Here is a 27,170-nt window from a genome sequence, read left to right as displayed (position 1 = left end):
GCGTGTACTGCACCACACCCACCCCCCTCACTGCACCTCCCCCCCCCCCCGAACGCCCACCGTCCCGTCACGTCCCGTCGGCCTGCGGGTGTGCCTCACACTACTGCACCTCCTCCCCTCCCCACCACCGTCCCACCCACCCCATACCATGCTCTTGTTCCTCTGCCCCCCTCGCTGCACCCCCCCCTCCAACTGCCCCTCTCACCGCAAACCCGCAAAGCTGTCAGCACCTCTATCCCCTCCCCCCACTGTCCCCCCTCCCACTGCAAACCCTTGAGGCTGCCTTGTGTGCGCCTGGTGCCGCACCGCCCCTCCCCCTCTTTGCACCTCCCTCCCCTCTCCTGCCCTCCTGCGCTGCCCCCTCTCACCTCGCTGCCCCACCCTCAGTGCCAGTCTGTTTGCAGCTTGCTGGTGCGACCCCCGTGGGACGGTGCTTCGCCCTGTGACCCGTGACCCCGTCACTGGCGACTGCTTCTGCAAGAGGCTGGTGACCGGGCGGCGCTGTGACCAGTGTGTGGTGAGTCCCTATTCTCCCCCCCCCCACCCACCCCACCCCCCCTCCACAGTGTGTGGTGTGTCCCTCCCCCTCCTCATCGCGTGTGTGTGTGTGTATTCACATGTCCATGCCGTAATTGTGCCCATGTGTGACCGTGTATTTGCTGTGGTGAATGGCCAGCGCTGTGACTGTCCCGGTACATGTGTGTGCAGGGGTGGTGGTGTAAGTGTGCCGGGTGTGTGGGCGAGTGCGGTGGTGTGAGTGTGCCGGGTGTGTGCGATGGTGGTGGTGTGACCCTTGTGCTAATACAGTGCTGTGTTGCAGGGGGAACACTGGGGGCTGAGCCACGATGTCAGCGGCTGCCGGACCTGTGACTGCGACCTGGGTGGAGCGCACGACAACCAGTACGTGGGGAGGGGGGAGGGGGGGGGCAAGGGGGAGAGCTGGGGTGGGTGAAGAGGAGGGAGGGGGAGATTTGGCCGGGGCGAGATTTTACCAGAATTATGCCGGAATTAGATGGTTTCAGGTAGTGGGAGAAGTTGGACAAACTCTGGAGCGTCAGTGGTTGAGGGGAGATCTGATGGAAGTATATAAACTGATGAGAGGCATAGATAGGGTAGAGAGTCAGAACCTTTATCCTCCAAGGTGGAAACGACCAGAGGGCATAGATTTAAGGTGAGAGGGGCAGATTAAAGATGATGTGCGGGGCATGTTTTTTACACAGTGGGTGGTGGGGGCAGATACCATAGTGGTGTTCAAGATGGTTTGAGATAGATACATGGAAATACAGGGAATGGAGGGGTATGGATCACGTACAGGCAGAGGAGATTAGTTTAACTTGGCGTTATGTTGGGCACGTACATTGTGGGCCGAAGGGCCTATTGCTGTGCTGTACGGTTCTACGTTTGGAGGAAGTCGAGACGTGTCCGCACACGCTGACTGCCGTCTCTGTGCTCGGCAGGTGCTCGATGGAGACGGGTCAGTGCCGGTGCCGGGACCATCTGACGGGCCGGCGGTGTGACGGTGTGCAGTCCGGCCACTACCTGCCTGCGCTTGACCACCTCACGTACGAGGGGGAGCTGGCCCAGCACGGCACCGTGAGTCTGCCGGCGGGGGAGGGGGGCAGACTGAGACGCCAACTATCCCCACTCCCCCCGCGGGACTGAGGCGCCCCCACCCCTCACTGTCCCACAGCCGCTACAGCCCCATCCCCCCCTCTCCCAGACCCCCGACCCCATCCCAGAGCCCCAGTCTCTCCTGTCCCCCCATGGAACTGAGGCACACACCCCTCACTGTCCCAGATCGGTTGCTGCCCCAGTGCACGTCCCCACACCCCCATCCTCCCCCTGCCGACTCTCACCCAGCCCATCACCTGTTTAACCCCCCCTCCCCCCACCACTGTACCCCAGCCCACAGCATCCTGTTCCCCATCCAGATCCTCTGTCACTCAAACCCCCCACCCACTTTCTTCTACATCCCCCTCCTTCTCTCCCCCTCCATCCCTCTTCCTCTCCTCACCCCCTCCCCCCCCCCCCCTCCCCCCCCGGGCCAGTGCCGCTGTAACGCCCCCCCCTCTCCCCAGGGGGTGACGGTGGTTTCGCGGCAGCGCCTGGGGCCGGAGCCGGTGACCTGGACGGGTGCCGGCTTTGCCCAGGTGCTGGTGGGCGGAGTGCTGGAGTTCCGGGTGGACGACGTTCCCAACTCCATGGAGTACGACGTGGTGATCCGCTACGAGCCGCAGGTAGGAGGCTGGGCTGCCATTCCCCCAACTGGGGGGTGGGGGGGGGGGGGGGGGGGGGGGGTGCACCGTTTGCCCTGGGGGGGAGGGGGGGGGAAAGAGAGAAGGGGGAGCTATGGCCGTGTTACTCCCCCCCGGGCTCCCAATCCTGCCATGGGGGAGGGGCAGAGATCGATATTCCTCCATTCACTGCATATCCATGTGTGTATCTAACAGCCCCTGAAACACCACTAGGTATCTGCCTCCACCACCACCCTCTGGGTAAACACTTCTGCTTTAAACCTTCCCCTCTCAACGTACAACTCTGCCCTCTGGTGTTGGACATTCTTCCATGGGGAAATGTTTTGTTCATAATGACTGTGCCCAACTAGATGTCAAATGAATTCCCTCTGCCTATATCTGACCCACACATGGGTGGGGGGGGGGGGGAGTAGGGAGGAAGTGGGGGAGGGGGGGAGGGGGTGAGCAGGGTGGGGGGAGGGGAGTCATTTTGACGGAGCGCGGGCGGGGAGGGGGTGGGGGGGTGAGCAGGGTGCGGTGAGGGGGGGGGGGGGTGTTGAGCGGGGTGGGGGGAGGGGAGTCATTGGACGGAGCGTGGTGCGGGGAGGGGGGTGGGGGGGGTGAGCGGGGTGGGGGGTGAGGGGGAGTCATTGGGACGGAGCGCGGTGCGGTGAGGGGGTGGGAGGGTGAGCGGGCTGCGGTGAGGGGGTGGTGAGTGGGGTGGTGGGAGGGGGGGATTGGAGGTGAGTGGCCTGCTGACGGAGTGCCGCTGGATGTTGCAGCTGCGAGGGGAGTGGGAGAGGCTGGTGGTCTCAGTGAAGAGGCCGGGACCCATCCCCACCAGCAGCCCGTGCGGTAACACCATCCCTGCCGACGACATCCTTACCGCCCCCGCCTGCTGCAAACACCCTGGTGAGGAGGGCCGGGGGTGGGGGCCGTTGTGGGGGGGGGGGGGGGGGGGGGCGTGGGGGTGAGGTGGAAGGGGGGATGGTGGTCCAATGTCCACGGGGTCACTGATGCGCCCGTCCGCTGCCCTGTCTGACAGCAGCTCGCTGACAGCAGCCCACCATCTCTCTGTCACCCCCCACCCCCCCACACGGGGACTGTACCCTCCCTCGCCCCCTACCGCTCCCCTCCACTCCCCGTCACACAGTCCACTCCCCGCTACCCCCCCTACCCCTCCTCCCCCTCCCCTTCTCTGCACCATATCTCTCAGCTCCACACCTCCCATTCACCCATTCCTCATCCCCTCCCTATTCCCCTTCATCTCTCTTCCCATTCCTTGTTCATCTCACTTCCTCCCACCTCATGTTCGCCCTCCGCACTCTCGCCTTCTCTACTCTCTACCCTCTTTCTTCCTTCACCCATCCTCCCCACTCCTGGGTCTGGTGCCATGGTGACCCTCTCCCCCCCTCCCCAGGTATGTGGTGCTCCCACAGCCCGTGTGCCTGGAGCGGGGGGTAATCTACACCCTGCGGCTCCACTTCCAGCACTACTCCGCCAGGGAGCGGGTTCCCAACGCCAGCATCCTGCTCGACTCGGTGAGTGACAAGGGGATCTGGATGTCGAAACTTCCTCCCAGAGCTGGCTCCGTCCATGGATGGGGGCCGGGGTGGGACTGGATGGGGCAGGGTGAGGCAGGGTGAGATGGGGTGGGGCAGGGTGAGATAGGGTGAGGCAGGGTGAGATGGGGTGGGGGGCGGGGTGACATGAGGTGGGGGGCGGGGTGAGATGGGTGGGGGACAGGGTGGGGCGGGATGAGATGAGGTGGGACAGGTTGGGGGGTTGGGTGGGGCGGGGTGGGACGGGGTGGGGCGGGGTGAGATGAGGTGGGCCAGGGTGGGGTGGGGTGAGATGAGGTGGGACAGGGTGGGGTGGGGTGAGATGAGGTGGGACAGGTTGGGGCGGGGTGGGGCGGGGTGAGATGAGGTGGGGCAGGGTGGGTCGGGGTGAGATGAGGTGGGCCAGGGTGGGGCGGGGTGGGGCGGGGTGAGATGAGGTGGGGCAGGGTGGGGCGGGGTGAGATGAGGTGGGACAGGGTGGGGTGAGTTGGTCAGGGATGGGGGTAGGATGGGGATGGGCTGGGCAGGATCGGAGACCACCTCAGCCACTGGCCTCTGCCCACAGATAGTCCTGGTCCCTCGTTACTCCTCGCTGGAGATGTTCATCGCTGGGGACGCTGCCTCCATCGCCAGGAAGGAGACCTTCGAGCGCTACCGTTGCCATGGCAACAGCATCATCCTGGGCCCCCCGGCCGTGCCCCAGCACTGCCAGCCGCTCATCGACAGTATGGCCGCTCTGGTGTACCACGGCGCACAGCGTGAGTCTGGCCAGCACGTTAAACCCCCCCCCCCCCCCCGCCACCCCCCACCTCCGACTCACCCTACGTTGACCAAGTTGGCAATCTGGGCTGGTCAAGTTTGCCTGCATTTGCCCCATGTCCCTCTACACCCTTCCTATCCATATATCTGTCCAAATGTATTCTAAAAGCCATCATTGTATCCGCTTCCATATCTTCCTCTGGCAGCTCGTTCCAGATACGGACTATCCTCCGAGTGAAAAAGTTGGCCCTGAGGTCCTTCTTAAATCTCTCCCCTCTCATCTTAATCCTGTGTCCTCTAGTTTTAGAATTCTCTCCCCTGTAAAAAAGACTGTGAGCGTTCACTGTGAGCGTGCACCTCAATAAGGTCACCCCTCAGCCTCCAACGCTCCAATGAATAAAGTCCCAGCCTATCCAACCTCTCCCAGTAACTCAAGCCCGCACGCTAACATATGCGTGCAGGTGTGGCTGCCCAGCTACAGGAAGAATGGGGGTGAAGCGGGACATGATGTTGCTGCCTGCCGTTGTCAACCCCAGGGTGGGGTGGGTGGGGGGTGATGGGGCTATGGTGACTCTGGGGGTGACGGGTCTCTGTGTTACAGTGTGCCGCTGTGACCTCCAGGGCTCGATGAGCTCGGAGTGCCGTCCGCGGGGCGGGCAATGCCAGTGCAAGGCCAACGTGATGGGTCAACGGTGCCACAGCTGCAGCCCCGGCACCTTCGGCTTTGGACCCGCCGGCTGCAGGGGTAAGGGTCACCGCAGGGTCACCGGGCTGCAGGGGTCAGGGTCGCCGGGCTGCAGGGGTAGGGGTCACCGCAGGGTCACCGGGCTGCAGCGGTCAGGGTCGCCGGTCTGCTGGGTCAGCAGGGTGCATACTTTTCCTCGGTGAGGGTGGGAGTGGGGGGTCAGTGTGGGGGTGGGGGGTCAGTGTGGGGGTGGGGATCAGTGTGGGGGGGTGGGGATCAGTGTGGGGGTGGGGGGATCAGTGTGGGGGTGGGGGGGTCAGTGTGGGGGTGGGGATCAGTGTGGGGGTGGGGATCAGTGTGGGTGGGGGTGGGGATCAGTGTGGGGGGGGGATCAGTGTGGGGTGGGGGATCATCAGGGTGGGGGTGGGGGGTCAGTGTGGGGGTGGGGGGTCAGTGTGGGGGTGGGGATCAGTGTGGGGGTGGGGATCAGTGTGGGGGTGGGGATCAGTGTGGGGGTGGGGGGTGATCAGTGTGGGGGTGGGGGATCAGTGTGGGGGTGGGGGGTCAGTGTGGGGGGGTGGGGGGTCAGTGTGGGGGTGGGGGGATCAGTGTGGGGGTGGGGATCAGTGTGGGGGTGGGGTTTGGGGGGGTCAGTGTGGGGGTGGGGTTGGGGGGTCAGGGTGGGAGTGGGGGGGGTGTGTGGGGTGTGGGGGGTCAGTGTGGGGGTGGGGGGGGTCAGTGTGAGGGTGGGGATCAGTGTGGGGTGGGGGTGGGGGGGGTGGGGGTTTGGGGGTCAGTGTGGGGGGGTGACCAGGTGGGTGCCAGGGGGTCAGTGTGGGGGGTGAGGGGTCAGTGTGGGGGTGGGGGTCAGTGTGGGGGGGGGGGGGTCAGTGTGTGGGGGTGGGGGGGGGTGGGGGGGTCAGTGAGTGGGGAGGGGGGTACAGGGTGGGAGGGGGTGTAGCCTTGGGCACTGACAGTCTCTCCCTTCCCCCAGCGTGCCGCTGTGATCCAGAGGGGTCAGTGGGGCCACAGTGTGACCCAGTCGGCGGTCAGTGCCAGTGCCGGTCAGGGGCGTTCGGCTCCCAGTGCGGTCAGTGCCAGCGGGGGCACTGGGGATTCCCCACCTGCCGACTCTGCCAGTGCCACGGGCACGCCGAGGAGTGTGAGTCCCACACTGGAGCCTGCCAGGGCTGCCGGCACCACACCAGCGGCACACACTGCCAGCAGTAAGCACCGCACCCCTCCGCCTCCCGTCCCCCGCCCCCCCTCCGCACCCCCCCCCCCCTCCCCCTCCCCCCCTCCGCCAACCCCCTCCCCTCCCGTCCCCCTCCCCCTCCGCACCCCAACCCCTCTGCACCCCTCCCCCTCCGCACCCCCTCCCCCTCCCCCTCCCCACCCCACCGCCCCCCCCCCTCCTCCCCCCTCCCCCCTCCCCCTCCCCTCCGCCTCCCCCTCCGCACCCCAACCCCTCCTCCTCCCCTCCCCCTCCACACCCCCTCCCCCTCCCCCTCCACACCCCCTCCCCCTCTGCACCCCCTCCCCCTCCGCACCCTTCCCTCTTCCCCACCCAACCCCTCCCCCACCCATGTAACGTGCCCCTTCTCCTGCAGGTGTGCCCCCCCGGTTACTATGGGAACCCGGAGCTGGGTGCAGGGGGGCAGTGCCGTCCATGCCCGTGTCCGGGTGGTCCGGGCAGTGACCGCAACTTTGCCACCTCTTGTCGGCTGGACGGGCACAGCGGGCAGCTGGTGTGTGAGTGCCAGGCCGGACACACAGGTGGGTTGGGGCAGAGATACGGGGGGGGGGGGGGGGGGTGGAGAGTGGGGCCAGTGGGGGGGCAAGGGGAAAATGCCCTTGTGGGAGGTGGGGTGGGTGGAGGCAGAAAGGAGAGCTCAGGGCTTTGAGCTAAAAACCAAGTGCCGGAGGAACTCAGCGGGTCAGGCAGCATCTGTGGAGGGAATGGACAAACGACGTTTCGGGTCGGGACCCTTCTTCAGGGTGGAGAAAGCTGGAAAAGGGAGGTGGAGGTGAGACAAATCCTGGTGAGTGATAGGTGGATACAGGTGAGGGGGTGATAGGCAGAGTGGAGTAAGTGACAAAGGCTGGAGGTGAACAGGAGACAAAAGGGTGTCAGATAAGGAGAGGAGCAGTGACATGTAAAGCTGGAGGGAGGGATATGGGTGGAAGGGAGCAGGGGAGAGGGAGATGAAATGGAAATGGGGGATTTGGGGATGGGAGACGTGGTGGGTGAGGGAGATGTGTTCATTGGGGAGTAGGAGGGACAGCAGAATGAGAAGGGGCGGAGAGGGGGTATGACTAGCTGGGAGGGAGCTTGTTGTGGACCCCTGGCCCTCTAACACAGACCGACTGTAGGTGACTCCCCTCTCTGCCAACAGGCCCCCGATGCCAGGAGTGTGCGCCCGGTTACTATGGAAACCCCTTGTTGCCAGGGGGCCGGTGTGCTCCGTGCCAGTGCCATGGCAACGTTGCCGCGGGCGATCCTCGGGCCTGTGACCGGGAGACGGGCCGGTGTCTGAGGTGCCTGTACCACACGGAGGGTGCGCAGTGCCAACTCTGCCGGCGGGGTTACCACGGCGATGCCCGGCGACGCTCCTGCCGCAGTGAGTCTGTCCGACACAGGACGGGGGTCCGGGGTGGTGTCACCGGGGGGGATGGGGAGTGGATGGGGACACACGGAATCTGGCACTTCAGCCACAAGACTGGATCAGCATTGGAGGGAATGTTTGGCAATAGGATTGAGGGAAGGGGGTGCCATGGGACTCCAGAAGGTGTGTAGAAAAAATAGAGTGCAGAGAAGATTTACCAGGATGTTGCTGTTGGGCTGAGCTGCAGAGAGAGAGGTTGGGCAGGCTAGGACCTTATTCCTTGGATCGCAGGAGGATGAGGCATGATCTCATAAAGGTGTATAAAATCATGAGGGGAATAGATAGGGTGAATGCACAGTCTTTTACCCAGAGTATGGGAATCGAGAACCAGAGAACATGGGTATAAAGTGAGGGGAGAAAGATTTAATAGGAACCCGAGGTGCAATTTTTTAACACACAGGGTGGTGGGTGTATGGAACAGGCTGCCAGAGGTGGTAGTTGAGGCAGGTAGTATCACAACATTTAAAAGACATTTGGACAGGTACATGGATAGGAAAGTTTAGAGGTGGGACTAGCATAGATGGGGCATCTTTGGTTAGCATGAGCGAGTTGGGCCAAAGGGCCTGTTTCCTTGTCTGCCACACTGTGTTCAAGTGGAAAGCTTTCCATCTGAGCTTGGTCCTGATGTGCCAACCATTGCCTTCAAGGGTCAAATGTGTTTATTTGTCATTTGCACTGGCCCATAAACACAACACACAAGTAAATATATCATAATGAACACTACAATAAATTAATAACAGTAATACTGGGAAACCATAATGGTGCAAAACCAAAGCCCGTAGTACAAGCAAAGACACAGTCCATGAAAAATCCATCAACAGTTGCTGAGGTTAGTGTTGTGCAGTGTTCAAGAACCTGATGGTTGATGGGAAGAAGCTAGAGACATACATAGATACATGGACAATAGGTGCAGGAGTAGGCTATTCGGCCCTTAAAGCCAAACCCGTCACTCAATGTGATCATGGCTGATCATCCACAATCGGTACCCTGTTCCTGCCTTCTCCCCATATCCCTTGATTCTGCAAGCCCAAAGAGCTCTATCTAACACTCTCTTGAATGCACGTATATCAGTATATCGGCAGAGAATTCCACAAATTCACAACTCTGTGTGTGAAAATGTTTGCCCTCATCTCAGTTCTAAATGGCCTACCCATTCTTAAACTGTGGCCCCTGGTTCTGGGATCCCCCAACATCGGGAACATGTTTCCTGCATAGAGCGTGTCCAATCCCTTAATAATTTTATATGTTTCTATAAGAACACCTCTCATCCTTCTGAATTCCAGTGAATACAAGCCCAGTCGCTCCATTCTTGCATCATATGACAGTAATTCCGGGAATTAACCTTGTGAACCTACGCTGCACTCCCTCAATAGCAAGAATATCCTTCCTCAAATTAGGAGACCAAAACTGGACACAATATTCCAGGTGTAGTCTCACTAGGGCCCTGTACAACTGCAGAAGGACCTCTTTGCTCCTATACTCAACTCCTCTTGTCATGAAGGCCAACACTCCCTTAGTTTTCTTCACCGCCTGTTGTACCTGCATGCTTACTTTCAGTGACTGATGTACCTCACCCAGGTCTCGTTGTACTTCCCCGTTCACTATCACCTCATTACACCCACTTACTGTCCACATCACTGTTCCCAGTCGCTGTTCTTGTTCACAGACTCTGTTTACTTGCGCCGCTCACTATTCTCGTTCACCATTCCCACTCACATTCCCACTCACCGTCCCCGCTCACCATTCTTGCTCATCGATCCCGTTCACTATCCCTCTCACCATCCCCGTTCCCCAACCCGTTCCCCAACCCGTTCCCCATTCACTAACGCATGTTTCCTGACACAGAGTGTACCTGCAATGTGCTGGGCACTGCCAGCGGCCATTGTCCGCCACAGGAGGGGTGTGAGTGTGACCGGACCACCGGGCAGTGTCCGTGCCTGCCCAACGTCACCGGCCAGAACTGTGACCGCTGCACCCCTGACCACTGGAACCTGGCCGGTGGGTCCGGCTGCCAGCTCTGCCGCTGCGCCACCACCAACGTATTCTCCGCAACCTGCAACGAGGTGAGGCCCCGCGCGTCGCTGCTCTTCGTCCCCGTGATGGTGGGTGCTCACGGCCAGGCACGGTCAGTCCCCGGGCAAGTCCCGGGCAGTGACCGGTTGCTGACCGTGGCTGTGTCCAGTCCACACCCGCTGACCAGCGGGCAGTGATCCTTGTGTCAGCGGTTTGAAACATCCAGAGACCAGGCCAGTGCTCTCAGTGTCCAGTATATGGTCAGCACTGGAGTTGTCTTTGGAGCGAATTCTGTCTTTAATTTGTGTATTGGTGATGTCCTTATTATTTATTTTACTCCGACTATATGTTTTTTCTCTCTTGTTAATTTCTGTAAGGTGTCCTTGAGACTTTGAAAGGCGCCCGCAAATAAAATTGATTATTATTATTATTATAATCCAGCGTTCTCCTGTGCAGCTGATTCCAGCTGTTATCCTGTGTATGGTTGGCACTCCTGAATCCAGCTGTTGTTCCAGTGTGCAGTCAGCTTTCTATCCAGCTGTTGCCTGTGCAAAGTCAGTGCTCCCCAATCCAGCTGTTGTCCTGACCTGCTGAATCCAGCAGTTGCCTGCGCATATCCTGCGCTCCAGAATTCAACTGTGGTGCGGGAGATCTCTGTAAACGTGGGCCCCCTGGATGGTGACAGGACCCTGTGGTGGCGGCTCTATCCCCAGTGTTCCACAGCCGGTGAGCTGGGTTTGACAGTGACTCCTCTCTCCACAGGTGAGCGGGCAGTGCCAGTGTCGTCCTGGCTTTGGGGGCCAGACCTGCACCGACTGCCAGGAGAATCACTGGGGTGACCCCAACGTGCATTGTCGAGGTGAGTCATGGCCGAGATCTCACCGCAGCCTGGGACCCCATCTCAATCCACACCGGCAGGGGCGGAAATCCCAGATGGGCCAGAGGGGACACGTCCCCCTCATGTTTTGAGAGGTGGGGGACATCCCCCAAGTTTTTGTGATCCGGATTTTAAAATCTCCACTTTCCGCGAGACAGTGGAGGTGGGACTTCTGATCGAGGGGGTCAATTGGACGAGAGAGACGTCGGTCAGCGGGCAATGGGGGCGGGACATGATGATTCAGCGCGGTGATTGGAGGAGGGTGAAGTGGGGTGGGTGGTACTGAGGATAGAGTGCGTTGATTGGAGGAGGGAGACGTGGCACAGACCTGGATCCACCAGGATCGACCCCGGCCGGCTCTCTGGTGCTGTCCCGCCCCCACCCGAATGCCTCCCCCCCCCCCCCCCCCCCCCCCCCCCCCCCAGAGGGTGGCCAGGGAGTCGGGAAGACAGGTTTCGGGCACGGCCTACCCCCGCTCCATAGGCCCACCCGCTGAGCTCCAGCTTTTTTGTGTAACGCAGAGAAACATGCAACGCAAAAACCCAGCTCGTAAAAACCCAGCTCAACTCTGCCTGTCCCGCCAGGTTAACCTGCCTGGGCTTGCGAGAAATATGGCCAGCGTGGAGAAGCAGCGCTGGTGTCCCGTCAGTCCAGGGTTTGCTGTAGTTAACCCGGCGAGACAGGCAGAGTTGAGTTGCAATTAGCGCTGGATTGAGGCTCCGAAGCCTCGCACATGTGTGTGTGAGTGTGCGCATGCGCGAGCGGCCGCCAAAAAATTCCCCCCCCCCCCCCGGTCCCCTCCATATTTTGATAGCGAGTTCCGTGCCTGCACACCGGGGCCCCATTCACACGGTGACCCCATCCACACAGTGACCCGTCCACTCCATGACCCTGTTCACACCGGGACCCCCATTCACACGGTGACCCCATCCACACAGTGACCCCGTCCACTCCACGACCCTGTTCACACCGGGACCCCCATTCACACGGTGCCCCCATCCACCCAGTGACCCCGTCCACTCCATGACCCTGTTCACACCGGGACCCCGGTCCACACCGTGACCACATGGTGACCAGTGCACCCTCTCCAAAGCCTGCACATCTATCCTGTAATGGGGCAACAAGAACTGCGCATAATACTCCAAATGTGGTCTAACAAAATTATATAAATCTTTTTGCAAAGTCTCATAACAGTTTATAACGTTTATAAATCAGTATCATGAATTGCTGACTCTTCCCGCCTTCTCTCTCCCCCTCCTCTCTCTCCGCCGTATCTCCCCCTGTATCTCCTCTTCTGTCTCCTCCTCTCTCTGTCCCTCCTCTCTGTCCCCCCCTCACCCCCCCCCCCCCCCCCCCCCCTCTCCCCCCTCCCCCCCCTTTTGTACCCCCCCCCCCCCCCCCCCATCCCCCAGTGTGTGACTGTGATGAACAGGGGGTGCAGAGTGGTCAGTGTGACCGTGCTACTGGTCACTGTGCCTGTCGTCCAGGCGTGTCGGGTGTGCGCTGCGACGCGTGTGCCCGCGGCTTCTCGGGGGAGTTTCCCGTGTGCCAGGTGTGCCACGCGTGCTTTGGGGACTGGGACCGGCTGGTGCAGGACCTGGCGGCGCAGACCCGTGACCTGGCGCGGCGGGCCGCCGACATCCGGCTATCTGGCATCAGCGCTCTCTACGACAAGAACTTCCGGGAGCTGGAGGAGAAGCTGCGGCGGGCGCAACAAATAGTCAGCGCCCGCAACACCACCGCAGCCGCCATCGCAGGGCTGATGCAGCTGATCAACGAGCTGCGGTAAGGAGCTGACCCCATCACCAACCCACCCCTCCTCCTCCACTCCCCCCAACTCCCTCAGTGAGGGGCTGACCCTCGATCCCCTTCCCCCCACAGTAAACATGAGCTCCTGTCCCCCATCTTCCCTCCCCCACTTTTGCTTCCTCCCGTGAGGGTCTGACCCCACGGCCCACTCACCCTCTGGGGGAAAACACCCTCACCCACACTCACTCCCTCCTGGGGGAATCAGAACCCACACCACCCTCCCTCCAGTGAAGTACTGGACCCACCACCTCTCCCACTTGTCTCCAGGCCATCTGGTCTCCCCCCAGCACAACAGCCTGTTCTCCACCTCAGGGGACACCACAACCTGCCCCCCCCCTCCCCTCCCCTCTTGAGCTCATCAGAACTGCCCACCCCCCACCCCTCCACTCCCATTCCCACTGATCTTCCATCCTCTGTCCTTCAGGCCCTTCAGCCCATCGCGCCCATGCCACCTACACCAGTGCCTCGTACCCAGATTTGCCTCTATCCCTCTTGCCCGTGGGGGTGGGGCACCCTGGCGGGCGTGTAGAGGGGGGAGGGGCAGAGTGGCTCTCTCTGCTCTGACACTAGTTTTGTGTTCTCCAGGGAGAGGGTGAGTGGGACGACGGACACGCTGGACGGGCTGGAGGGGACGCTGACGGCGGTGCAGCAGCAGAACGGGGGGGCCAGCGTGGAGCTGGGGCACCTGGAGCGAGACGTCCTCGCCCTCAACATGTCCGCCCGCTACCTGGGCCGCCAGCTCGACAAACTCAGGCACGCCAACTTCCTGGGTACGTGGCCCACACCCGGGCAGGGGGGTATGTGTGGGTGTGGTCATACAGGCTACACACATGACTGACATGTGATCACGTGGGGTACACACGGGTCCGAAGAGCGATCACACGTGTGACCGGTGCAAAGTCATGGTGCATGTACATGCATATCAGACACATGATTAGCCCGGTACACATGTGTCCAACGTGTGTAGGGGGATTCACATATGTCCGACATATGATCAGTAGGGCACACGTATGTCTAACTCGTGGTCAGTTGGGGTATATGCCTATCTAGCACGTGATCAGTTGGGGGACATCCTTGTCCACCTGTACCCACCATACACCTGTACATGCCCCATACACCTGTACAACTGCCCGGTAAACTGCGTACGTGCCCCTGTACACCTGCCCCATACACCTGTACACCTGCCCCGTACACCTGTACACCTGCCCCGTACACCTGTACACCTGCCCCGTACACCTGTACACCTGCCCCGTACATCTGTAGACCTGCCCCGTACACCTGTAGACCTGCCCCGTACACCTGTGTACACCTGCCCTGTACATCTGTACACCTGCCCCGTACACCTGTACACCTGCCCCGTACATCTGTACACCTGCCCCGCACACCTGTACACCTGCCCAGTACATCTGTACACCTGCCCCGTACACCTGCCCCGCACACCTGTACACCTGCAGTGACATAGCTGCCTCTCCGCAGGTGCCTACGACAGCATCAGCCAGTCGTACCGGCAGTCCTGGCAGGCGGAGTGGGCGGTGAATGCCTCCACTGTGGCCGTGCCCTGCACGGTCAGTGAATCGTTGGGCACCCGCCGCCGTGTCGAGCTACTGCTCCGGGCGAGGAAGGACGACTTCCACCGCAAGAATGCCGCCAACCGGCGCGCGCTCAACGACCTCAGCGCCAAGGTGCAGACACTCAGCCTGGAGAACGTCAACGAGAAGGTGGGTCACTGCCACCCCGCTGCACCCTAGGGTGCCAACAATTGCCTCACAGCACCCCAGCATGCCAGCTCCCATCCGCAGCACCATTGGACGATTTCCCGTTCACACTCGTTCTACGTTATCCGTCTTTCTCATCCACTCTCCAAACACTTGGGACAATTTACAGAGAGGACGATTAACCTATAAACCCGCACATCTGTGGGATGTGGGTGGAAACCAGAGCAGTCACAGGGAGCACGCGCAAACTCCACACAGACAGCAACTGAAGTCAGCATTGAACTCGGTCCCTGGTGTTATGAGATAGCGGCTCTACCTGCTCCGTCAAAGTTCCACCCACGTGTTGGGCACGGACATTATGGGCCGAAGGGTCTGTGTCGTGCCGTGCCATGGTGCACTGTACCATGGTGTACTGTGCCATGGTGTACTGTGCCATGGTGTGCCGTGCCATGGTGTACTGTGCCATGGTGTACCGTGCCATGGTGTACTGTGCCATGGTGTACTGTGCCATGGTGTACTGTGCCATGGTGTACTGTGCCATGGTGTACCGTGCCATGGTGTACTGTGCCATGGTGTACTGTGCCATGGTGTACTGTGCCATGGTGTACTGTGCCATGGTGTACTGTGCCATGGTGTACTGTGCCATGGTGTACTGTGCCATGGTGTACCGTGCCATGGTGTACTGTGCCATGGTGTACCGTGCCATGGTGTACCGTGCCATGGTGTACCGTGCCATGGTGTGCCGTGCCATGGTGTACCGTGCCATGGTGTACCGTGCCATGGTGTACCGTGCCATGGTGTACCGTGCCATGGTGTACCGTGCCATGGTGTACTGTGCCATGGTGTACTGTGCCATGGTGTACTGTGCCATGGTGTACTGTGCCATGGTGTACTGTGCCATGGTGTACTGTGCCATGGTGTACTGTGCCATGGTGTACTGTGCCATGGTGTACCATGCCATGGTGTGCCGTGCCGTGCTGGGAACTGACTGTATGGTTGTTGCGTTACAGGTGTGCGGTCTCCCCGGTAACCTGCCGTGTGCGGACAGTCCCTGCGGTGGGGCCGGCTGCTACGAGGACGACGGCACTCGGCGCTGCGGCGGCCTGAACTGCAACGGTGCAGTGGCGGTGGCAGATACGGCGCTGGGCCGCGCACGTCAGTCCGAGCAAGAGATCCGGCAGGCCATGAACGAGGTGGAGGAGCTCTTCAACAAGGTGGGCAGCCCAGGGTCCGGGCCAGGGAAGGGGGAGACCACCGGGGAGGGGAAGCCTGGGTTATGGGGCGGAGAGAGACCACCAGTGGAGACAGACCTCTGGCCACTGGTGTGGTACCTGTGTGTAGGCACTGAGGGACAGGTGGTCACTGCTTGTGTCCCTACAGGTGGCCGAGGCCAAGGTGAGGGCGAATGAGGCAAAGCGGAAAGCCCAGGGAACGCTGGACAAAGCCAATGATGCCAAGGACAGGATCAGTCACTCCAACAAAGAGCTGCGTGATCTCATTCGGCAAATCCGAGACTTCCTCACACGTAAGGGCGATCACGGGTCCGCAGGCGAGAGAGCTCACCGCTCTTCTGTTCCGGCAACGCACCAGCAAGAATCTGACAAGCTGCAGCCTTACAGCCCTGTACACACAATAACATAGACAATAATCAATAATGATCAGTAGCATCATAGTCACACTGTATGGAAACAAGCCCAACTCGCCCATGCCAACCATCTACACTAGTCTCACCCACCTGTGTTTAGCCCCGATCCCTATAAACCATAATACTAGGTAACCAGAAACGTGCAATAGCGCTCCGTAGTGCAACCTAAGAGGTTAAGTTAGTGTTGTGCAGTGTTCAAGAGCCTGCTGGTTGCTGGGAAGGTGTTCATGAGCTAGAGCTCACGGTTTTCAGGTTCTTTTACCTTCTTCCCGATGGCAGCAGTGGGATGAGAGCGTGGCCAGGGTGGTGTGGGTCTGTGATGATGCCGGCTGCCTTTTCCAGGCAGCTCCTACCATAGATTCTGTGATGGGCCGGGCAGTGTGCACCACTCTCTGTAGTCTCCTCCATTCCTGTACATTCACTAATCAGGTTCACTATCGTTCCGTTCACAATCACCTCTTACTATTCCAGCTGACTGTTGTATGTTTCCTTGAACCCATGTACAGAGGAGGGAGCAGATCCCGACAGCATTGAGGAGGTGGCCACCCAGGTCATGAACATCCACATCCCCGCTAACCCACAGCAGATCCGTTACCTTGCCGAAGAGATCAAGGACAGGGTGAGCAGCTTGTCCAACGTGGATGACATCCTGGACCAGACCGCGGACGATGTGAGAAAAGCAGGAGAACTCCTTCAGGACGCTAGGAGGGCCCGGTAAGTCCGGCCGGATGCCCCACTCCACAGGCCAGCCAACTCTCTGTCTGCTGTGCCTTTAATCATCTTCCATGGAGCGTAGCACAGAACAGCACAGGACCGGCCCTCCAGCACATCATGCCTGTGCTGTACATGATGCCAACCTACCTAATCCCATCCACCAGCATGTGGCCTGTGTTTCTCCAGCCCTGCCTCTTCATGTATGGCTCTCTGTGTCCACTATTGTATCTGCCTCCAACACCACCCCCGGCAGCACGTTCCAGACCCCCACCACCCTCTGTGTAAAAACACTAGCCTCACACGTCTCATTTCAACATCATCACTATACCCTCTAGTCTTTAACATTTCCTGGCTAAAGGGTTCTGACTGTGTAGCCTACTTCTATCAGGTCTCTCCTCAACCTTCACCTTTCGAGAGGACACAATCCAAGTTTGTCCAACCTCTCCCCATAGCTAATACCCTGTAATCCAGGCGTCATTCTGGTAAATCTCCCCTGTACCCTTTGCAAAGCCTCCACATCTTTCCTGTAATGGGGTGACCAGAACTGCACACAATTCTCCAAATGTAGCCGGACCAAAGATTTATAAAGCTGCATCATTACTTCTTGACTCTAATACTCACTTGACTGCTGAAAGCAAGCATGCTGTACACCTTCTATACCGCTCTATCTACTTGTGTTGCCACTTTCAGGGAGCTGTAGACTTGGACCCCAGAACCATCCATACATAACGTTGCTCTATCTTGGTCTCTGTCTCACTCTGCCTCTGCTTCTGTTTCTCCCTCTCTTTCTCCCTCTCTCTCTCTCTCTCTCTCTCCCTCCCCCTCCCCCCCCTCCCCCACTCTCTGTTTCTCTCTCCCTCTCTCTCCCTCTCTCTCTGTCTCTTCCTCTCTCTCTCTCTGTCTTCCTCTCTCGCTCTCTTTCTCTCTCTCTGTCTCTCTCTGCCTCTGTCTCTCTCTCTGTCTCTCTCTGTCTCTGCCATCCAACATCTGCCTATACAAGAACACAGAACTTGTACAGTCTAGCACAGCAACAGCCCACAATGTGCCAAACATGATGGCAAGTTAAACTATTCTCCTCAGCCTGCACGTGATCCATATCCCTCCATTCCCTGCATATCCAAGAGTTTCTCAAACACCACTATCGTTTGTGCCTCCACTACCACACCACGTGTGTTCCAGGGACTCACCACCCTCTGTGTAAAACACTTGCCCCGCACATCTCCTTTAAACTTTGCCCTTCTCACCTTAAAGCTATGACATTTCCCCCCTGGGGGAGGAGGTTCTGCTCTGGTCGTGCTGGGAACGTGAAGCAGACGCAGAGGGTACATGGGGGGCAGTGTGTGGGCGGTCGGGTGTATCATGGGATTATAATTGGGTATAAGGTGGTGTGTCTGTCCCTGGCAGAACCTTGGTGAGAACAAGAAGCAGACGGTGGGCGGAGGGTATATATGGGGGCAGTGTGTGGGCTGGTGGGGGGGTGTAACGGGGTATAACGGGGTATGTCTGACCCCTGGCAGGGGCCGTGCCGAGAACGTGAAGCAGACGGCGGAGGCGGTGAAGCGGGCCCTGGAGGAAGCAGGCCGGGCCCAGGCTGCTGCCGACACCGCCATCCAGCAGGCCCGGGGAGACATCGAGGACAGCGAGCGGGTGCTCAATGAGGTGAGGGGGCAGTGGGGTCACCGTGAGCCCAGGGGGTGCTGCGGGTCACCATTGGACCAGAGGTGGGGAGGTCAGTGGGCGCGGGGGAGTCACCGTGGGGTGAGGCAGCACGGGGAGGGGAGGGGGGGGTCACAATGAGTTCAGGGGGTACGGGGAGGTCACTGTGAGCCCATGGGCACTGGAGGTGGGTGGATTGGGGGCGCGGGGGGCACCATGAGACTGGCCCAGGACACAGGGAGCTCAGTGCTTCCTCCCACATCCCAAAGACGTGCAGGTTTGTAGGTGAATCAGCCCTCTGTAAATTACCCCTAGAGTGTATGGAATGGATGCGAAAGTGAGATAACATAGAACTGGTGTGAATGGGTGATGTTTCCTCAGTAGGCCGAAAGGCCTGTTTCCATGAATTAGGCCCTATTTTCAGAGCATAATTCTGCTCAGACTGCTCCATGGTTTCACTGGAGGTCAGTACATGTGATGGACCGGGCAGTGCCCATTGTAGAAGATCATTCCATCAGCTTGGTCACTGTACCACTCCGCCATGGGGTTATGGTTTCATGGATACATTCCCAGGTCACTCACTCTCTGTGATAAGGAACGGGTGTGACCGGATCCTGACTGATGGTCTGTGCATCTCTCCCTCTTTCCTCTCACTGTCCCCTTTCCCTTTCTCTCCTCTCTCCCCTCTCCCTCCCTCTCTCCCCTCCCTCTCTCCCCTCCCCTCTCTCCCTCTCTCTCTCCCCCTCTCCCCTCTCTCCCTCTCTCTCTCTCCTCTCTGTCTCTCCCCTCTCTCTCCCTCTCCCTCTCTCTCTCTCTCCCTCTCTCTCTCTCTCTCCTCTCTCTCTCTCTCTCTCTCTCTCCCTCTCTCTCTCCCCTCTCTCTCTCTCTCTCCCTCTCCCCACTCTCTCTCAATCTCCCCTCTCTCCCCTCAATCTCCCCTCCCACCCCACCCACCCCTCTCTCCACTCTCCCCTCTCCTACCCCTCTCCCTCTACCCCCCCGTTACAGATCCGTGGTGAGACTGCGGGTGCGGAGCGGGAGCTGATGAAGGCAATGGACCAGCTGACCCAGCTGGACGGCAGGATCGACGCGCTCAGGATGAAGCGAGCCAACAACTCTTTGGTGGCCACGCGGGCACGGGACACGGCCGGCCAGGCCCGGGACAAAGCCAACGAGGCCAAGCAGGTACTGGCGCAGGGAGCGGCCTGGCAGGGGAGAGGCAAAGCCAGGGCCCGATGGAGAGAGAACTGGGGTGTTACCTTCCACACCCTTCATGATCCAGGGGCACGAAGGCTGAAGGTGGCCGGGCGAGGAGAAAGGGGCGATGGTTCGCTGGATGGTCTGGAGGGAGGTGACGGCTGAAGGCCCTGCAGAAGCCTGGGGCTCGCCTGGATCCAGGACCACCGGTTCACTGGTTCTGTATCATCACATATTCAGACATAGAGTGAAATTCTTTTATTTGCCAAACCCAAGCACAACCCTTGATTAGTACAGTCTCCGCTCCAGGAGCCCGAGCACACAGGCCGGACTGGACTACGGAAATAGCGGCAAAACCTGGCGGCTCTTACATGCGGTCTAAGTGGGCTATTTCCATGCACTTTATACCAATCAGGGCTTGTGCTTGGGTATAGCAATACTTCACTGAACTACATGTAATAAAGAATGTCACTAGATGTCTGTACATGTGATGATAAAGCACCACTGAACCAGTGGCATGGCGGTAGAGTTGCTGCCTGACAGCGCCAGAGACCCGGGTTTGATTCTGACTACAGGTGCTGTCTGTACGGAAATTGTACCTTCTCCCTGTGACCCCGTGGGTTTTCTCTGGGTGCTCCGGTTTCCTCCCAAGACACAGGTTTGTAGGTTATTTGGCTTCTGTAAATTGTAAATTGTTCCTAGTGTGTAGAATAATGCTGGTATAGGGGGTGATTGCTGGTCTGCACGGACTCAGTGAGCTGAAGGGCCTGTTTCCATGCTGTATCTCTAAAGTAAACTAAGACTGCAGACACACCCCACAGGTGCTGATCGCGGTACGCAGCCTGAGGCACACGGTCGTGTACACGGCTGAAGACGGCAGTGTGCAGGCTTGGCAGAGGGAGTGGGGACAGCTCTGTTGTGTACACAGGCCGGTCGTTCCCCACCCTCCTGGCCCCACCAGTGTGTGAGTGACAGATGTTTCTCTGGTTCCAGATTTTGGACGGGCTGCTGAAGGACAAATACAAAACGGCGCAGGGACTGATAGACCGCAAGAGCGGCACCGTGTTCAACGCCAAACACAAGGCTGAGAGCCTTCGCGACGAGGCCAAGGAGCTGCTGACAGACGCACAGGTCAAACTCGAGAGGCTGAACGGTGAGCGGGCGGGCGGTGGTGAAGTACTACTTGCCTGCACATGTCCCCGGTGGGTAGGGTTGTGGTTGACCCACTGGGCTAGTCCCGTTTGCCTGCCATTATCCCATATCCCTCTAAACCCTTCCCACCCATACACCTGTCCAAATGTCTTTTTAAAAGCCATAATTGTATCCGTTTCTGTAGCTTCCTCTGGCAGCTCGTTAGTGAAAAAGTTCCCCTTGAGGTCCCTCTTAAATCTCTTCCCTCTCACCTTAATCCTGTGCCCTCTAGTTTTAGAATCCTCTAGCCTGGAGAAAAATACTGTGAGCGTTCTCTTTATCCGTGCCCCTCATGATCTTGTACACCTCAGTAAGATCACCCCTCGGCCTCCTGTGTTCCAAAGTGCAAAGTCCCAGCCTATCCAACCTCTCCCTGTAACTCAAGCCCAGGTAACGGCCTGGTGAATCTCTTCTGCACCCTCTCCAACAATGACATGCTTACTGTAGCTGGGCGACCAGAACTACACACAGTGCTCCAAGTGTGGTCTCACCAACTCTCCAGTATCCGTCATTCCCCATGTGATCCAGGTTTCCAATGCCTACAGGGTTTTACTGTTGGAGAGAGGTTACATGCTCACTTTGGGAACGGAGGGGTGTGGGTCAAGTGAGCGTTCACTTTATCCACGCCCCAGTAAGTGACTCTTTCACACTAAGTGTGTCATAACCTCCAGCAGTCCAGGACACGTGTTACTCCAGCAGCACTACCCCCCCCGAGGATACAGACTGTCCGAGTTTTTCTGTTATTACCATCAGCCCCGCTACAAATCTTGCAGCATAAAACCTAAAAGACATGAATCACTTCTCTTTAAATGTACCCCAGCATCTGACAAACCTGCTACATGGCTAACACAGAGCTGGTGCAGCGGGAACACTGGCCTTGGCTGTTTCTGCATTCATCATTCATGAGGGGAATGCAGAGAGCCTTTTATCCTTATGATGAGTGTTTGTCGGCACTGGGCCTGTACTCGCTCGAGTTTAGAAGAATGAGGGGGGACCTCATTGAAATGTACTGAAAAGTGAAAGGCTTGGATAGAGTGGATTTGGAGTGGGTGTTTCCACTAGTGGGTTAGTCTACGACTAGAGGTCATAGCCTCAGATATAAAGGATGTTATTTTATGAAGGAGATGAGGTATTTCTTTAATCAGAAGGTAGTGAATCTGTGGAATTCTTTGCCACAGAAGGCTGTAGAGGCCAAGTCAATGTGTATACTTAAGGCTGAGATAGATAGATTATTGATTAGTACAGGTGACAGAGGTTATCGGGAGGAGAATGGTGGGAAAGATAGATCAGCCATGATTAAATGGTGGAATAGACGATGGACCGAATGGCCTAATTCTGCTCCTATTACATGACCCCCGAGAACAGGGGAATCATGAACCAGAGGACGTAGGTTTAAAGTGAAATAGGTTTAGTTTAGCTTATTGTTACGTGTTACAGTGAAACGCTTTTTGCTCCGTGCTATCCGGGCAGTGGAAAGACTACAAGATTACAATCAAGCCGTCCACCATGTACACATATAGGATAAAGGGAATAACGTTTAGTGCTGTTAGTGGAGTACAGGTGTAAACCAGTGGAGTGATGGTAATGAATGATTGCAGAATCCAGTCTGGGAACCAGCACGCAGGGAATCATAACCCCAGGGGCAGCTTTTCCACATAGAGGGTGGTGGGTGTCTGGAATGAGCTGCCAGAGGAGGCAGGTACTATAACAGTGTTTAAGAGGCACTTGGACAGATACATGGATACGAACGTTTAGTTTTGTTTATTGTCACATGTACTGAGGTACAGGGAAAAGCTTTTGTTGTTGTGTGGTTTGCAGGGATATGGGCCTAATGCAGGCAAATGGGACGAGCTCGGGAAGGCAGTTTGATCAGCATGGACGAGTCGGGTCGAAGGACCTGTTTCCATGCCATGTAACTGAATGGCACAGGGCCTGGCACTCCTCCAGTGCTGGCATGGGGGGCATTGCTGAGTGTCCTGCCTGGCTCCCTCCCCAGCCACCTCCACCCTAACCAAAACCCACCTGCTTGTAACATGTCACCGATCAAGCTTCGTCTCTCTCTCTCTCTCTCTCTCTCTCTCTGTGTCTCTGCCTCTCTCTCTGTCTGTCTCTGTCTCTGTCTCTCTCTCTCTCTCTCTCTCTCTGTTTCTGTCTCTGTCTCTGTCTCTCTCCCTCTCTCTGTCTCTCTCTCTCTCTCTCTCTCTCTGTCCCTCTCTCTGTCCCTCTCTCTGTCCCTCTCTCTGTCCCTCTCTCTGTCCCTCTCTCTGTCTCTCTGTGTGTCTCTCTGTGTCTCTCTCTCTCTGTGTCTCTCTCTCTGTGTGTCTCTCTCTCTCTGTCTCACTCTGTCTTGCTCTCTCTCTATGCAGCACAGGGAAGTGTTGTTTCATGTTGCTCCTGTTTATCACTCTTTGGAACCTAACAGGGTGCCTTGTGTCCGGCCCCACAGATCTCGAGGGTGCTTACAAAATCAATGAGCAGGTTTTGGAAAGAAAGGCACGGCAGCTGGACGGACTGGAGGAGAAGATGAAAGAGATATTGAAAGCCATTAATCAACAGATCCAGATCTACAACACCTGCCAATAACCTGAACCCTGTGCGTGTGTAACCCAGCCTTTAGTGGAGCTGACAGAATCCCACAGTTTTGATGCAATGTTTATTAAGCAACGTATACCAAACCCTGGCTTTTCCTACCCACACCAAACCCTCGTCACCCCGATACCTCTGGAATCCCAACTGGCCTGTGGCCTCCAAAGCTCCCAACCAAAGACGGGGACATGGCAGAATGATGAGCTGCTTATACAAGGAACTGCGAGTGCTGCAATCAATTCCCTACTCCTTTGTTACACCATTCAACAGCTGAGGAATATCAGGATTATTGGATTTGAATTAAAGATGCCTTTGTTGATCCATTCACCCGTTGGGTGTAACACCACGTGCCAGTGAGCTGGATGGCCACATGACAAGTGGGTACTGTGTTCTTTTAGCATGGAGCTGAGCAGGTCATGTTCAAAGCACAAAGTACTGGAGAAACTCAGCAGGTCCAACAGCATCTGTGGAAGGAATGGACAGGTGACGTTTCAGGTCGGGACCCTTCTTCAGACAGCTGTATGAGTGAATGAGGAGCTGTGCTTTCAGGGGAGATTGGAGTGGGTAAGGGGAGTGGTTAAAGAAGGGTCCTGACCCGAAACATCACCTGTCCATTCCTTCCACAAATGCTACCCGACCGGCTGAGTTTCTCCAGTACTTTGTGTTTTGAACATGGCCTACTCAACTCCAAAGATCCTCTAGCTCGCTAAAAGATCTTTGCTCAACTGTGCTGAAACAACAAAGGCTATCCATGTGTCCTGTTGAACTCCAGTTCAGTTCTTCAATGGTTTGACAAAGGAGTAGAGAGGGAATTAAATATCTGTTAAAATATTATTTTAACTTTGTGTTTATTGCTCCCCATGTACACAATTGAAACCCAACCTGTGACCACGGCCACTATTTGTCTGTGTCTCAACCGAACATCTCGCCTGTCCGTGAACCCTTGTTTAATGAGGAGCAAGTGAAGGACTCGGCTCTGTAATGTCCAGCCTTGCCCCGCCCACTATTGTACCTGTGGGTCAGATGTAGATGTCCATGGGAGCGACAGCATCTTATTTTGACTCAAACTTGGGAAGGAATATTTATTTCCCAGGACGAATCAGCCTGCAGAATCAAAGTCATGGAGTTTTCTTTGATAGAAAATGATTTGATAGATGAATGATTTGATAGATTTGCAGGGATGTTGGTTAATTTTGGTCGGCCATTTGAGACAGCCTGGAAATACCAGGCCCTATCGTGACTCGTTTCCAACCTGCTCTCATCTTTTTATACTTTTTTAAGAAGGTAAATATTGAAGGAGCATCCAGTTTTCACTTGGCTAGTTGCTGAGTGCAGCAGCGATCTCCCCGTCAGTGTTGAATGCTCCTGTCCTGTACATACCCCAAGTGCTGAACTGCCGAGGTGTTGTTGACTCAGGCAACGTGGGGATCTTACCTTTTGCCTTAAACTTAGCCAGCCAAGAACCAAAGACGCTACAAATGCCAAAGGAACTTATTAATCCTCTTCATACGTAGGCTTTAGATTGCCAGTAAACTGATCTCCGCATGCTGAACAGTAACTAGTTATCAGGATATGCCAGAACTTTAATGCTGTTTCTAATTTAGTTCAGTGTTGGCATTGAACCACAGAGTACAGGAGTCCATTCCCTGTCACATCTGTGCTAGCCTTTCACAAAGAGCTTCAATTATTCCCCATATCCCCGCTGATGTTTCCCTTTTTGCCAGTGGTTTACCTGCCACTTCCAGTTACACAGTTACCAGATCAAAACTCACTCCAAAACAACCTTAAAACCCCGCCCACTGCTCTCTGATGTGCTGGAGTGGAAAGGAAACAGAGAACCGTGGAGTGCAGGATGTGGCCCTGTGGCCTGTGGCTTTCCGGCCACCCATCAGAGATCAGATGTTCGGCAGGTCAGACAACGTCTATGGGGAGAGGACCGGAGTCATCGTGACGGGTCGTCCACCTGCAACATTGTGTCCCTGGCTCCCTCTGTTGGGTGGCTTCACATTTCCAGCATCTGTAATTTATTGGTTTTTCTGCCCCATCAAAACTTTTCACAAGTTTGACAATCTCTGCTGAAGGAGAACAGTCTGGCAGTTCAGCTTTTGTTGGCAGTCAATTCGTGTTCATACTGTAAATCTGCATTGACACTTGCCTTTGTCTTGGGCTGGGTAGTGATGACCAGCAGTGCATCACGAGTAGCACGGATTTTGGTCTCTGATGCATGTTTACATTCAGTTTCTGAACTTTAATGTATGAAGCCACAACACCAGCATAAATATCGAATAAGCTGCTCCCAGAAATTATTAGTCAGAACGGCCGCCAGTGTGGATCGACATAGGACCGTGGAAGAGTTTCTGATTCTCTTTGCGTACTCTTCTGATACTCTTTTCTTCCTCTTATGGGAGGCTCCTTGCACCAAATTCCTTTTATATTACATTCTACGCTCCTTTGAAGCTCTGGAATATCTTAGACTTTTAGGGCCAGGATTTAAGAAGTAAATATTGGCAGATCAGTTTCACTCCTTTCACAGACAGCGTGAGACATAACTAATGGAATGTTTTTCACAGAGTTGATCTGAGAGAAATCTCTGCCTGGAAACAGCGTGATCCCAACATCACTGTTGCCCAATAGCCTTGTGTGCCTCTTGGTAATCCAGATGTAACTCACCCCGTTTCTAATTGATGACTAGAAAATAAATGACAATCATTGGACATCTGACTTGAGTGTGAATCATTTCCTGCCGTGTGGCATTCCTGAGTCTCTTGGTTAAACATCACAACACAAAGAGTACAAGTGTGTTTAATCGTGGTGCCTGTTTCAATCTCCTGGTTTATGGATGGTGAGAAATGTTTGTGATGCTCTTTCGCTGTGTGTGAAGCACGTTGCCTGTGTGTGGATGGTGAATTCAACACTCGTTTCATTGTCTCTATGGAACGTTGGAGTTTGAGAGGAGACCTGTTAGAGGAATATAAAATGATGACAGGTAGAGACTGGATAGGGTGGACATGTCCAACACGAGAGGGCATAGTTATAAGGCAAGAGGGGGAGGTTTAATGGAGATGTGCAGGGCAAGGTGGCGCGGGGTGGTGGGGGCCTTGAACTTGCTGCCAGGGGTGGTGGAGACAGATATAATAGTGGTGTTTAAGAGGCCTTTAGATAGACACATGGATATTCAGGGCATGGAGGGGGATATGGATCATGCATTGGCAGATAAGATCAGTTTAACTTGGCATCATTGTGGACCGTTGGGCTTGTTCCTGTGCTGTACTGTTCTATGTTCTATGCCAGCACCTCCTGTAGATCCCTTCGTTGGTGGGGAGGTCCTTACCTGTGATGGACCAGGCAGTGTCCACCACTCACTGTTACCGAACCAGGCCTTGATGCAACCAGCCAGTGTGCTGTCCACCCCACGTCTCCTTATCCCTTGTTGATGTGTGATCCCACACTCATTCACTGAGCCGCCCACCAGCCAGCAGTTTCTGGGTGTCTCTGAGTGAACCCCAGTCAGGACTGAAATGGTTAACTACTTGGGGAAATTCATTCCCAACCTCAGCGAAATATCTGCTCCCCTACTCCAACTGACTCCCAAAGACACTGCCTGGACATGGTACCCACAACACCAGAGAGCTTTTGAAATCCTTAAATTACAATTAACCAGTGCTCCAACCCTCGCTTATTTCGCTTTAAACCTACCGATGCCGCTCACGTGTGATGCATCCCAAAATGGACTGGAGCTTGCCTACAGACTTCCACCGAAGAAGGCTGCAGACCTATTGCCTTGGTCCACGGTCGCTACCGACATATTCGAGTGGCGTGGCAAACATTATCTGGTTCTCGTTGACTCGTATTCGGGCTGGT

General features: G+C 56.7%; 1 protein-coding gene across 1 annotated transcript in view; it reads left to right on the top strand.

Moving 5' to 3' along the window:
* The window catches only part of lamb2 (laminin, beta 2 (laminin S)), a 49,912-nt gene extending 23,889 nt beyond the window's left edge, over positions 1–26,023 (top strand). Inside the window, 24 exon segments of the mRNA XM_055647913.1 lie at positions 405–517; positions 821–900; positions 1,458–1,593; positions 2,079–2,237; positions 3,017–3,124; positions 3,127–3,146; positions 3,655–3,775; positions 4,362–4,554; positions 5,157–5,300; positions 6,235–6,470; positions 6,851–7,016; positions 7,637–7,861; positions 9,752–9,969; positions 10,682–10,778; positions 12,209–12,581; positions 13,191–13,375; positions 14,082–14,323; positions 15,331–15,534; positions 15,701–15,845; positions 16,472–16,679; positions 18,197–18,338; positions 19,344–19,520; positions 20,526–20,685; positions 23,170–26,023. Of these exon segments, the coding sequence (XP_055503888.1) occupies positions 405–517; positions 821–900; positions 1,458–1,593; positions 2,079–2,237; positions 3,017–3,124; positions 3,127–3,146; positions 3,655–3,775; positions 4,362–4,554; positions 5,157–5,300; positions 6,235–6,470; positions 6,851–7,016; positions 7,637–7,861; positions 9,752–9,969; positions 10,682–10,778; positions 12,209–12,581; positions 13,191–13,375; positions 14,082–14,323; positions 15,331–15,534; positions 15,701–15,845; positions 16,472–16,679; positions 18,197–18,338; positions 19,344–19,520; positions 20,526–20,685; positions 23,170–23,306 (3,989 nt within the window). The 3' untranslated portion in view covers positions 23,307–26,023.
* Positions 26,024–27,170: the final 1,147 nt, after the last annotated feature.

The sequence above is a fragment of the Leucoraja erinacea genome, chromosome 16 (assembly GCF_028641065.1).
Source record: "Leucoraja erinacea ecotype New England chromosome 16, Leri_hhj_1, whole genome shotgun sequence".
NCBI lineage: Eukaryota > Metazoa > Chordata > Chondrichthyes > Rajiformes > Rajidae > Leucoraja > Leucoraja erinaceus.
Note: the sequence above shows the minus strand (reverse complement) of the source record. Positions and strands in the feature narration are given on the sequence as shown.